The following is a 13,803-nucleotide window of genomic DNA, read 5'->3' as shown; positions in this document are numbered from 1 at the left end:
GCTCGTTACCTCTGGCTTTGAGAACAGTTCTAACTAGTTCATTATAGTATTCTAAAATATTGCTTAATTGGCATAATAAGTGCTGGAACTTAATTGAGCTACCTAACAGTATGTATGCAAAAAATTAAGTGCTGCTATGGCTTAATGAATAAGGGAGTTACTCCATTCATCATCTGTTTTTACTTTTAGTGATGAGTAATTATTAGATTTTACCTACCTAACATGCTTTCCTCAACTGGAATATACAGAAAAGTACCAATATGTCATTTTGCCCAGATTTCACCTTACTTGATTTCTAAAACTTTATAGTTCTGTTCATTAATTCGGGCAATATTTAATTCTAAAGAAAGCGTCCTCCTCTTCATTTATTATTGTTGGATTTTTGTTGTTTTTTGCATGTTCAAATGCCTTTTTAAAAACTATACCCACTTCAGAGTGCAAATGGACAAGTTTATAAAATATTTAATTAAACTTTTTGCAGTGAACCTGTGCCAGAAATGTATGTCAGGAAGCATGTTCATTTGTTCATTTAACAAATGTTGAGTGCCTTAATTTGTTCAGGGCATTTAATGGTGTATATAAACAAAATTAAGCCAAGGTCCCTATTCTTAGTTTTATTTGTGAGGTAATTGGCATCTTGATTAGTCCTGATATAGTTATTTCATTATTTATTAATGATTACTTTGATTTTGAAATTAATAATCAAGTGGTTTTATTGGCATGTTATTTAACAATATTAGTAAAGTATTAATGTAATGTTTACAGATTTTTATGAATAAATGAATGACTATTTTAACGAGATTTTTTTTTTCCCTCTCTCATTAGGTTCTTGGGGTGTCAATGTTTTAATACCAGTACACAAATAAATCTGTGGTGAAGTCATTTTCTAAGTGGAAGAGGAAATTTTAAAATAAAAGTGTGGTAGATACAGTGAAATTCTGTACAGATTTTTCTCTAAGGAGAATATGACACGCTTATGCTTACCAAGATCCAAGTGCATTGAGGGGCAGTTTTGTTTGCCTGAAAAAAGTAAAGGACAAGTAAACGATTTGATGATAAGCTACAGTTTTTCTTAGAAAGTAAATATTTTATTTATGCGCTGTTAGTTGGCTTTTAAATCAATTATTTCATGCTTTTTTTAAAAAACTATAACAATCTGAAGAGGCATTTGGTACAGATAAGAATCCTCTCACATTTATTTACTGGTTGTACTAATTAATGATGACCTCTGCTGGATTTCTGTTTACATCTAAGAAACGTTAAGGATGAATTTATTCCCTGACCCTGAAATTGTAGGATAGGAATGTTTTTAGCATTCTAAATTTAAATGCTTAAAACATCAATCAACAAAACTTTGTTTTAAATATTGTAATTGTGGAGAAAAGTTAAACTTATAAGCAGAACTTTTACAATTTTTTCATCTAAAATGTATTTTAAGATATTTTTAAAATCCAAGAGCTTCTCTATACTTTTCAGAACTATCCAGATGCAGTGAACTGCCAGAAGGTAACCAGTTTCAAACATGCTTATCCCACTATCAACCCTGAAAGTTTGCTTGTCCTTTAAGATAAAAATGTAATGTTGTGATATTCCTTCCAGTAGTGCCACTGTATTTTGTCTCCAAATAAAAGAAGCTTATTGTAGTATGTTTGCAGAAAAATTCTAAACAAAAATTATACAGCTTATTAGAGTGTGGGAATAGGGATCTAAATTTTAAATAAAATTATATATATATATAAATTGGTGCTGATTTTATAATTGCGCAGTTTGTTTAGTTTTTTCTTACTTTTAAATTCCAACTTAAAATTATGAGGTTTCAGAAATATATTGAAAGTTTAACAATGTTTAAAAATAGAAAAGCATGAGTGTTCATGCTTTAAAATGATTTTTAAATTTGTATTTTATATTGTTTTATCTATCTGTCTTTGCAAGCAGTCTTCAGGTTAAAGATACTTCTAACAGGTTACAGTACATTTCCTCTGTATGTAAATTAGATGGGATAATAGAATTCATAACCCATAATATTCTTTGAAAGCTAAGCTTTAAACTTCATTTTATGTCCTTTCACAAATGAATTAGTTTCAAACAGAAAGTGGCTACTTGCCATTTTGACATCAACTCATTTTGCGAGGCTTAGGCAGCTAGACATCGTTTAAAACAAAATATTAACTTATATTACATGTGTATCTATCTTTTTGTCAGTCGTCTCTCAGTTCTTGAGGTATATTATTTTAATCATTCCATGCCTTAATATGCTTGCAATACAAGAATATCTTCAGATGGGTGAATACCAAAAGGCTTCCAGTTTTTAGAGTCAGAAATCAACAAGCATTGGGCTGTGGTAGCCAAAAACCATAGATTAGCTAAAAGATCCTGATGAAATACAATTATTTTATTAAATCATGGTTAATAACAAATGAAACCAGACTTGTCTAACAGATTTTCCATCAACAAATATTGTTATGTGCAAAAGTATTGCATATGTTGTTGTTTTACACACCACTGCATTTACTAGAACTGCTGAGAGGACTGTATATATGATTTTAAACCTAAGTTGATTTTTTTCCTCACTCTTGAAAGGAGTACTTCTTTGTGAAAGCAGTTCTTACAGCTTTGTTTTCAACCAGCTAAAAATGTTTTATATATTACTCTAACCTGTTGTCCTCCACATTCTATTGTCCTAATTGTACTGTTTTCTGATTTGTATTTATGTCTTGAGACAGTAACTTTTTGAATAAAAATAAACCTACAGTATGTTGTATGTTTTATCTCTTGTAATTAAAGGGGGAGGGTGGCATTAAGTGGTTTACAGATTATATCTATTACATCTTTTAATGTGTTTGAGTGGGAATATTTATAGAAAACAGCATCACTTTATATTTTTAATAAATCATATGTATTTTTAAATGAGACTAAATCCCTAATTGGGTTATTACTTTAAAATAAGAACCTGTAATAGTTATCGCTTTGATTTTTATCTGGTATGGGTTAAACAAACTTTGAACTGTCTTCATTATTTGTTAAGGATACATTTAGTGCCTACTATATTCCAGGAATGTGTTAGAGGTCCTTCCCTCAGATCCAGGGGAGAAAACAAACTTGTAGTAAGTGCTAGGAAGGAAACTAGCAGGGAGTACTGAGAGAATAAGAGAGAGATCTTAGGTAATGGGTGCATGGTATGGAGGTAAAAGCCAAAATTTGCAAAAGAATATAATAATTGAATTCTTTGTGAAAACTGTCTGAGGTCTATTAGCAAGATTTGTATTTATACTCTTTAAGAGACATCAGTGAGTTTGAGCTAGTTTATAGATTAGGAATCTTTTGTCATTGGTTCAGAACTGAATATGTGAAATGAGAGCTAAGAGCTACCTACTGTTTGAAGTGATTTACATATAATAGCTGATTAAACCTCATGTCAGGTGGTAATACATGTTACTACCCCTCTCCTCCTTTGTGGTACTAGAGATTAAAACCAGGAGTGCTCTTCCACTAAACTATATCCCCAGACCTGTTACTTTTTTGTTGTTTGTTTCGCTTAAGTTGCTGAGGCTGGCTCGAACTTTTAGTCCTCTTGCCTCAGCCTCCCAAGTAGCTGGGATTTCAAGAGTGCAACACACACACACACACACACACACACACACACTTTAGCAAATCAAAAGGAAGGGGAAAATTGGCACAACCAAGATACCTTAAACAAGGTAATATGGCAAGTAAGTGATATTTTTAGTATTCAAGGCCAGGCAACCTGGTTACATTATGTCCCATATACCATTTCAACTTTAATACATAAGTATAGTATAATATACACAAATTGCAAAAAAGATAAAATGGCACATTATTCATTGTGCCATGGTGCATCTTTTAGAAACTCAACTGGCTATAGAATGAGTAGTGTGAGTAAACATTGTCCTTAATATGACCCAACTGGCTTCAATAAAGAAGGTATAAATTAAATCTGGGCTTTGATCCTATCAATAGTTAATTTAAAAGTTGGGAGACTGGGGAAAGTAGAATAGCCCAAAAGAGGTGTCTTCAGTATCTTCTGACAAAGGGAAACTGTAAGGATACATGTGAATGAATACCAGGTCAGATAGATTTTTCTGGTAGCTGTCATGATTTGGCAAAAGAAAATGAGCCAATAAAACACAAGGCCTTTGGTTATGAAGAACCTAGGTAATACAGTTCACTGAATAAATATTCTGCAGGTCAATAAATCTTCAGCTCTACTGTGTACTGCTGGGTACTCAAAGACCAACAAGACAGATCTTGTTTTGAAGCTGCCCTCAGTGCCTAGGGTTTGGGATACAGATGTAACTAATAAAGTGGAGTTAAGTACATTGTTTTTACAGGCTGTGAGGAAAGCGTAGAGCAGAGGCAGTAACTCCACATGTGCTCATGAAGCCTTCCTTACTGTAAGACTGACACTTGAGTCTTGAGTTTTTCCCCGTTTTTTTTTTTTTTTTGTTTGTTTGTTTTTTTTTTTTTTTACAAAAAGTTTCACACAATGTGAAAAGAATTTTATAATGAACACACTTTATACTTGGTATTACTGCATATCCATCAGTCTCACTTTTTATGTATTTCAAAGTAAATTGCAAACACAGGTGAAGTACCTCATAAATACTTCAGCATGCATATTGAGTTTAATATTTATCAACTTTCTGTTAGTATAAAATTTATATACATTGAATACACAAACTATAAGTATATATTTGCTATTTTGACAAATGATTAAAACTGTTTAACTCAAATTCCTGTCAAAGGTAGTGAATATTACCATCAACCCAAAATGTTCCTTTATGCTCTTTATTCAGTTTGCTTCTATCCGTTTTACACAGGCAACAGCTGTTATGTTTCTTTGCATCATTGATTAAACTTGGCTGTACTAGAACCTATGCAAATAGAATCATAACATTATTTTTTGTGTAAGGTCTTTAACTCAGCAGAATTTTTTCTTTTTGAGATTTAACCACCTTGTGTGTATGAATAGTTTATTCCTTTTATTCCTGAGTAGTAGTCATTGCAAAGATAGTTTATCAATTGAATGGTTGATGGTCATTCAGGTTGTTTTTATTGTTGGACTATTATGAATAAAATGAAATTGCTACTTCAGTTGCAACTTTAAATGCTGAGAGGTCAGTCAGGTGAAAGGGGGGATGAGGTGACCACAACCTAGAATTCCAGGAATGGAAACAGCATAAATGATATCTTTGATGTAAGAACTGTTTAGTAAATGCTTAGGAGTGGGTATGGCAAGATGAAGTGTTGGTTTTTATCCCATACCTTACATAAATACACCTGAAAAAGGCATTTGTAACTTGTACATTTGGTAACTTAAAGGAGTGTTTTCTCATTATTCATTCTTTTTGAATTTTTAACTGACATAGTTGTACATACTTACAAGGGACAGTGTGATAATTCAGTACATTTCCATCTTAAAACATTCATCATTTCTTTGGGGAGCCTTGTCCCCATACAAGTTCTCTTGTCACTTTAGCGTATTTGTTTTATATGTGATGTCAGAATTGGCAAAGGTCCTTCTTTTAAAGGTATAATGCCTTTAAGTAAGTCATGATAAATTGATTTATCTAGTGATTTGGTTGTTTTGGTTACATTAGACCTTATTCTACCATTGAGGAAAATAATATGCTTTTAGCAGTTGATCATTTATGTAGTTGTTTCTATAATAAGCTGTAAGTTCCTGAAAATGAGTTCTTCGTTGAAGTTAATTTGGGGCTGATAATGTAAACAAAATGAAAGGCTAGCTGCTATAAATGTACTGTTTTTTAAAAAATTATTTTGATTGATGAAAGTGGCATATATTCATCATGCAAAACATGATGGATTGAAGTATGCATATGTTGTAGAAATCAAACTACTTCATTACCTCAAATACTCATTTTTTTGTGGGAATGACACTTAATACCTACGCTCAATGATTTTTTTCAGTATTGGTGCATTGCTATTAAAAATAGCATGTCGAACAGCAGATCTTCTGAACTTATTGAAATGTTGTAGCCTTTATTCATTTCCCTTGGGGGTTTGTCCTTGCCCTTAACTTCAGGTCAACACCATTCTACCCTGCATCTAGGAGTTTGATTTTTTTTATATATTAGATTTCACACCTAAGTGACATTGCTTGGTATTTTATCCTATACCTGGCTTATTTTACTTACTGTAAGGTCCTCCTGGTTCATTTCACAAATGGCAAGATTTTCTTTTTTTTGAGGTAGATAATATTCCACATATCCTTTACATTTTGCAGTGCTGGGAATTGAACCTGAGCCCCACACATGCTAGGCAATTGCTCAACAACTGAGCTACATCCTTAGCCCCAACATTTTTAATCTTTTCATACCCTTATGTACTTTGATTTATTCGTTTTCTTGGCTATTGTGAGTAATCTTGCAATGAATATGAGAATACAGGGGCTGGGAATGTAGCTCAGTAGTGGAGTACTTGCCTAGCTTGTGCAAGACCCTCATGCAATTCCCAGTACTATAAAAACAAAACAACAAAAAGAACATAAGAGTACAGTTATTTCAACATACTAACTCCATTTTCTTATATATAAATCTAGGAGAGGGATTGCTTGATCATTTGGTAATTCTATATTTAATTTCTTAAGGAGCCTCTATACTGTTTTCCATAATGGCTGTACAAATTTCCATTCAAACTAACAGTGTACAAGGGTTCCCTTTTTTCCACACCCTTACCAATACTTGTTTTGTCATCTTGATAATAGCCATCCTAATGGGTGTAGGGCGATATTTCATTGTGGTTTTAATTTGTGTTTCCCTGATGACTAGTGATATTGAGCACCATTTGTTATATCTCTTGGCCATTTGTATGTTATTTCTTTCTTCTTTGATTAGTCTGTTGTTAGCATGTTGAAATTTTTTATTCTGCAACTTTCTGAATTTATTAGTTCTAGTAGGTTTTTGAAGGAGCCCTTAGGTTTTTATGTATGAGATCCCATTATTAACAAATAGGTATAATTTAATGTCTTCCTTTCCAATTTGGATACTTTGTTTTTCTTTTTCCTGCCTAATTGCTCTGGCTGGAACTTTCAGTACTATGCTGAATAGAAATGATGAGCATGGGTATCCTTGTCTTGTTTCTGATTTTAGAGGAAAAACTTAAAATTTTTTACTTAGCTGTTTTATGATATAATCTTTATTGTGTTAAGGTATATTCCTTCTGTTTTGTTGAAAATACTTATTCTGAAAGGATGTTGAATTTTATCAAATGCATTTGTTTAGAGGTTTGTGTGGTTTTCTTCATTCTGCTAATGTGGTGTATTATATTTATCAATTTGCGTGTGTTGTCATAATTGCATCCCTGAGATGAATCTTACTTGATTATATTAATCTTTTTGTTTGCTAATCTTCTGTTCACTACTTTTGCATCTCTGTTCATCAGGCATGTACTTTTCTTTAAGTGTCCTTGTCTGGCTTTGGTGTAAGGATAGTGCTTGCACTATAAAATGAGTTTGGAAGTATTCTTTCTTCAGTTTTTTGGAAGAGTTTGAAACAAATTTGTATTAGTTCTTCAAATGTTTGATAGAATTCAGCAGCAAAGCCATTAGTTCCTGGACTTTTTGATGGAAACTTCTTTATTACTGATTAAATATCCTTACTTCTTTCTGACATGCTCAGATTTTTTAAAATGTATTCATGATTCAGGGTTGGCATATTGCATATTTCTAGGAGTTTACCCATTTCTTCCAGGTTATCCAATTTTTTGACATAGAACGGTTCACAGTAGTGTATTATGATTATTTGTATTTCTGTAGTATCAGTTCCATTTTGTCTTAGAACTGTTTTTCCTACATTTCATAAGCTTTGGTGTGTTTCCATTTTCATTTGTCTTGAGATATATTTTCTCTGTATTTTTTCATTAACCATTGGTCGTTGGGGAGCATGTTTAATTTCTGTGTTTTTGTGAAATTTCCAAAAATTCTTCCTGTTACTAATTTCTAGTTTACTTTCATTGTAGTTAGAAAAGAAACTTGTTAGGACATGATTTGTGGCCCAGCATATGATCTCCCTTGGAGAATGTGGTTTTTGCTAAAGAAGAATGTATTCTGGTGATCCATGGTGGCACGTCTGTTAATCTTAGATAGTTGGGAGGCTGAGGAAAGAGGATTGAAAGTTTGAGGCCAGCCTGTCTGAATAAAAATAAAAAGAGGCCGGAACTGTAGCTCAGTGGAAGAAAACCTCTGGATTCAACCCTCTTACTAAAAACAAACAAACAAACAAACAAATAAAAATGAAACAAACACCAAGAAGAATATTCTGAACTGAGAGGGTAACTCAGTGGTAGACCACTTCTCTGGTATGTGGGAGGCCATGGGTTTGATCTCCAGTACCACGGTGGACAAACAACACCAAAATCAAGAGTAAAGCAGCATATCATAGTAGCAGCTACTGATGCTGGGTGGAATTTTTGGCATGTGTCTCTTGGGTCCACTTGTTCTGAAGTGCATTTAGGTCTGATGTGCCCTTAGTGATTGGATAATCTGCCCATCCCTGAAGATTGGATGGGTACTGAAGTACCCTCATATGAATGTGCTACATTCTATCTTTTTGGGTGTATATATATTTAAAAAAATATTTTTAGTTGTTGATGTACACAATACCTTTATTTTTATATGGTGCCAAGGATCGAACCCAGTGCCTCACACATGTGAGGCAAGCATTGCACCACTGAGCTACAACTCCAGCTCTCTTTGGGTATATTAGTCTTTGCTTTATATATCCAGGTGCTGTAATGTTGGGTGCAGATGGACTTAGAACTGTTACATCTGCTTGATGAATTGACCTCCGTAATAAAGTAAACATCACAATAAAGCAAATAACGTGAATGATTCAGTTTCCCAATGCACATAAAAGTTATCTTTGCACTATAGGTTTGTCTTTAAATAGTACATTCCTTAATTTAAAAAATACTTTATTGCTAAAAAATTTAATGATGATCTGAGCTGTTGAGAAAATGATGTTAGATTTGCTTGACACAGGGTTGCCACAAACCTTCAATTTGTAAAAATGTAGTATTTGTGAAGTGCGATGCAACAAAGGTATGCCTTTATAGGTTTTTGCTTTGTGATTATCATGAGACTTACATAAAACATCTTGTAGTTAATAACAGGCTATTTTAAGCTAGTAACAACTTAATTTTAAAAATAATTTTTGTTGTAGATGGACATGATAAATTTATCTTATTTATTTTTATGTGGTGCTGAGGATTGAACCCAGTGCCTCACACATGCTAAGCAAACTCTCTACCCCTCAGCCCCAGCCCCAGCCCAACAATTTAACTTTTATCACATAAAGAACTCTACAGTTATACTTTGCAACTTGGCATATTCTGTTTTTGATGTCACCATTTTCATCTTTTATATTGTGTATTTCTTAAATTATTGTAGCTGTTATTTTAAATTAGTTTGTCTTTTAGCTTTCATACTAAATGTGATTGATAAGCTATCATTATAGTATTAGAGTGTACTGTAATAACTTGACTGTTCTTTTATCAGTGAGATTTATACCTTAATATGTTTTCATATTAATTAGCATAATTTTCTTTTATCATGAACTACCACACCCTTTGTCTGGGATTCTATTCATTTCTGAAGGACATCTTTGCTGGGTACAGTGATTTTGGTGCAGTTATTCCTTCAGCACTTTGAATTTATCATTTCACTCTCCTGACTTGTCTCTGATATAAAGTCTGCTGCTAGCCTTATTGAATACATTGTATGCTGCTTTCAGGATCCTCTGTCTTTATTTTTGACAGTTTGATGATAACGTATCCTTTTCTCTATATGGTTGTTGAGAGACAGGCTAATGGCAAGTGACTCTGACATCTTTAATAGATAGTTTCCAAGGTTGTTTGGTCATCAGCATTTTAGCCCATAGTAGGTGGGGAAACATGGAGAAGTGTATATGGGTGGTTTTCATGGGCCATTCTCTAAGTGGCACCTATCACTTGTATTCACATTTCACTGGAGAGCGCTTAAATGATCATACCTCACTTGCAAGGGTGTTGGAACATGTAACCTAGCCACATATAAGAAGAAAGTAATAATGGATTTTAGCTGTCTGTGCCTCAGTCTTTCCCTTATGTTAATCTGTGTACATCTTCCTTGCCATTCTCAGGACATGCTTACTCCCCTCCCAAGGGAAACACCCAAAAGTTTTATCCCATTACTACTGTGGCTCAAGTCCAGTTTCTCAGTAATATGCTCACTCTTCCCCATCAGGTCCAGGTACAGATATTCTCTAACACCCTGTCTTAACCTGTTCATGCTGCAGTAAAATTCACTGGGAATTTCTAAAGAATAGGAATTTATTTCCTTAGTTCTGGAGGAAGGGAAGTCTTAGGCCAAGGTGTCAGCATCTGTTGAGGGCCTTCTTGCTGTATCATCGCATGGTGGAAGGCAGGAAGATGAGAGGAAGGGGAACACAAAGGTCCTTTTATAAGGGCCCCAATCCCACCCACGATGGTGGAGCCCTCCAGGCCTGATCACCTCTTAAAGGATACACCTCATAATACTGTTTTGGAGGGACAAACATTAAATCATAGCTTATGTCATATAGAATGATAGAACATGAGTAGAATAACCCCAGTATCTGACATTCAGGGGAAGGAAAGCAATCACTGGCCCATAGGAATCCTGCTAGCCAGAAATTGTGAAAAATTTGGGCCTTGACAGTGGAGGAATTCTTCTGGTCACATTCTGGTTCTGTTCTCTGTATGAGGTATCCGCCAACTAAATGTTTATCCTTGTTACTGGACATGACTGTTTCTGAATTGGGCAGTTCCATAAAGCTTTGTTTGGTAGCATCTATTTTGAGGTACTCATTCTATTAGCTTACAACAATAGCTTACATAAGGTGTTTTACAAGGCACTGTTTCTCTGCTCTTCTGAAAGTCCAGGGTAGCTATTCTAGGTTAGGGTCTCCTGTGTGGTTATCCAGGGATCCAAGCTGACAGTGGGAAGCTCTGTTTTTTTTTTTTTTTTTGGTGGTGCTGGAGATTGAACCCAGGTCCTTGTGCATGCATGGGAAGCACTCTACCAACTGACCTATATCTCCAGCCCTCTGTGCTAGAGTTCAATATTTGTTTATAGTTTTCTTTTGCTGTAAAAATTACATTTTTATTTTAAATAATTTCAAACTTGGTAGAATTACTACAAAGAATTTTTGTATACCTTTTACCCAGACACCTTACATGTTAACGTTTTACCATGTTTATTATTCCCTCTCAATGTGTACAGATTTTTTTCTGAAAAGTTCGAGTATGTTCCCTTTAGCCCTACTTTTTATTGGTTTATTATAATTATACAAAATAGTGGGATTCATTATGATATCTTTGTGCATGTACATAACATAATTTGGTCAATTTGATACCCCAGTACCTAGCCCTAAATACTTTAACATGTGTTTTCTAATATACTAGGATATTTACTTACATAAACACAATGTGATTGACAAAACTAGAAAATTAATATTGACACAATACTATTATTTAAGGACCTTATTCAAATCTTTCCTGCTGATATTCAGTTAACATTCTTTTTATCAAGAAAATTTTTCTCTGATCTAAAAACTAATTTATGATGATGTGTGACATTTGTCATGTCTCTGGTCTCTCTTAGTCTAGAACCATTCATAACCCTTTTCGATTAGGTAGACTGAGACTGCACTTTTGGCAGGAGTACCACAAACCTGATATTGTGTCTTTCTCAGTGCTTCATATCAATAGGCACATGATGTTGTTGTGTCCTATTACTGATGATTTTAATTTTGATTATGTGATAGAGGTGATGCTGGGTTTCTTGACTGTGAAGTTACTGTTTGGGCTTTGTAGTTAGTAAGTATCTTATGGGGAGATACTTAGAATCTTTTAAAAATGTCCTGTTACTCTTCCAACTTTCATCTTTTATGATTCTTGCCTGAATTACAACTATTTTATGTCACTATGTGGTACTGGCTTTTGATTGATTGTAGAGGCTGCCTTGAAGGACAGAACTGGGAAATACATGTATGTATGGACAGATGTATGCATGCTTCTATATCTGTGTATCTATCTGTGTTCTGTGATTATCCTCCCCCACCACCTCCACACTACCACTGCAATGTGGAATGTGGTTATTATTCATTTGACATATACTTAGGTTCATTTGTTTATACTCCATTTTGGGATCCTCCCCTATCCTTGTTAATTTTAGTTTTGTATATGTGGAATATCACTAACAAAGTCCAAATTATACAGAAATACTTTCTGAGAGAATTCTCTTTTTACCTGATTCCTTCTCATTCCTAGCCCCCATTCTTTACATTCTCTTCTTACTCACCCTCTGTGGGGAAGTACTCTCTTTATTTCAGGCTAATTTTTCCTGTATTTCTGTATGAGTCAATGCATGCATTTTCTTATTTTCCTCTGCCTCCCCTCTTCTTCCCTCCATTTTGCCCCCACTTAGAAATCATTCCATATCACTCATAGTTTTTTTTTATTCTTTCTTGCTTTTAATAATCCTATTTATACTGTAGTTTAACCACCCTGATGTATAGTTATTTAGGTTATTTTCATTGTTTTGCATCTACAAATTAATACTATAGTGAATAAGTGAATGTGTATATGTAATTTTGCATTGTTGAAGGTGTACCTTTAGTGCAAATTCCTAGAAGTGGAATTGCCATTTCAAGTGGCAAATGTGTATTTCTGTTATGTATTTCCAAATAACCTCTCTGTAAGGATTGTACTGGTTTGCATTCCTACCAACATGTGCAGAATATATAAGTGCCTGTTTCTCCACAGCCTTGCAAACTGAATGTGTCATCTTACATTTCAGTCTTGACCAGTCTGATAACTGAGAAGTAATATGTCAGTGTAGTCTTAACTTGACATTTCTGTTACTGTAAATGGGGCCAAAATGTTTTGTATTATTTAAGCACAATTTTTAGTTCTTTTCTGTGAATTTTGTTTGAATTTTGCTTTATCAGGATTTTTTTTCTGTTTAATCTCAAATTTTAAGAGTTCTTTAGATATTGTCCTTTATTTGATATATACATTGCAAGTACTTTCTCCCAGTTTATCATTTGTCTTGACTTTGCTTATTGCTTTAGTTTTGCCCTCCAAGATTTTTTTTTTCTTTAATTTCTATTTGGTCAAATGTATCAATCTTTTATTGCATGTTCATTTTGATGCATAGTTACAAACCTTTTTCCTATACACAGGATATATAGAAATTCACCCAAGTTTTCTTCTGGGATGTATGTGGTTTAGTGTCTTTTCAGATCTCTTCCATATTCTTGGGTATGATGTGAGGTATAAATACAGTTTTATTTTCCCCCAAATGGCTATCCAGCACTGTTTATGAAAAAATGTCATCTTTGCCAGTAATTTGAAATACCACATTTACCACACACTAAATTTTCTTAATGTACTTGGTGTATATTTCTGGACTTTCTTTTGTTTCACTGGTCTTTCTCTTCATGTAGACAGTACCACACAATTTTAGATATAAGTGCTTTATAGTATGCTTTAGCATTCCACATATCATTTCCTTTTCATTGTTTTGCAAGCTAGTTTTGCATGTTTGTTTTTTCATGAGGAAAAATAAAGGACCAGTGAGGCTTAGTTGTTCTCTTTAAGAACAAGGGATATATTTTAAGTTATACATGACAGTAGAGTCCATTTTAATATAATTATAAAAGCATAGACTATATCTTATTCTAATTAGGACCACATTCTTGTGGATGTACATGATATTGGTATTCACTGAGGTGTATTCATATA

The 13,803-nt window shown here is 33.7% G+C and overlaps 1 protein-coding gene and 1 long non-coding RNA gene across 6 annotated transcripts in view; one reads left to right on the top strand and one right to left on the bottom strand.

Annotated features, from left to right (window-relative positions):
• STAG2 (STAG2 cohesin complex component) overlaps nucleotides 1-13,803 on the top strand; it is a 147,776-nt gene that overhangs the window by 119,676 nt on the left and 14,297 nt on the right. For 4 of the 5 annotated variants that reach the window (XM_079123343.1, XM_079123344.1, XM_079123346.1 and 1 more), the window contains one exon: nucleotides 826-2,761. The exons of the other annotated variant lie outside the window; for it this stretch is intronic. In XM_079123343.1, the coding sequence (XP_078979469.1) occupies nucleotides 826-849 (24 nt within the window). In that variant the 3' untranslated portion in view covers nucleotides 850-2,761. Of the gene's footprint in view, nucleotides 1-825; nucleotides 2,762-13,803 lie in introns of those variants that run through there. 5 annotated transcript variants of the gene reach the window in all.
• The window catches only part of LOC306650957, an 86,091-nt gene that overhangs the window by 58,028 nt on the left and 14,260 nt on the right, over nucleotides 1-13,803 (bottom strand). The window lies entirely within an intron of this gene.

Source organism: Sciurus vulgaris, assembly GCF_902686455.1.
Source record: "Sciurus vulgaris genome assembly, chromosome: X".
NCBI classification, from domain to species: Eukaryota; Metazoa; Chordata; class Mammalia; order Rodentia; family Sciuridae; genus Sciurus; species Sciurus vulgaris.
Note: the sequence above shows the minus strand (reverse complement) of the source record. Positions and strands in the feature narration are given on the sequence as shown.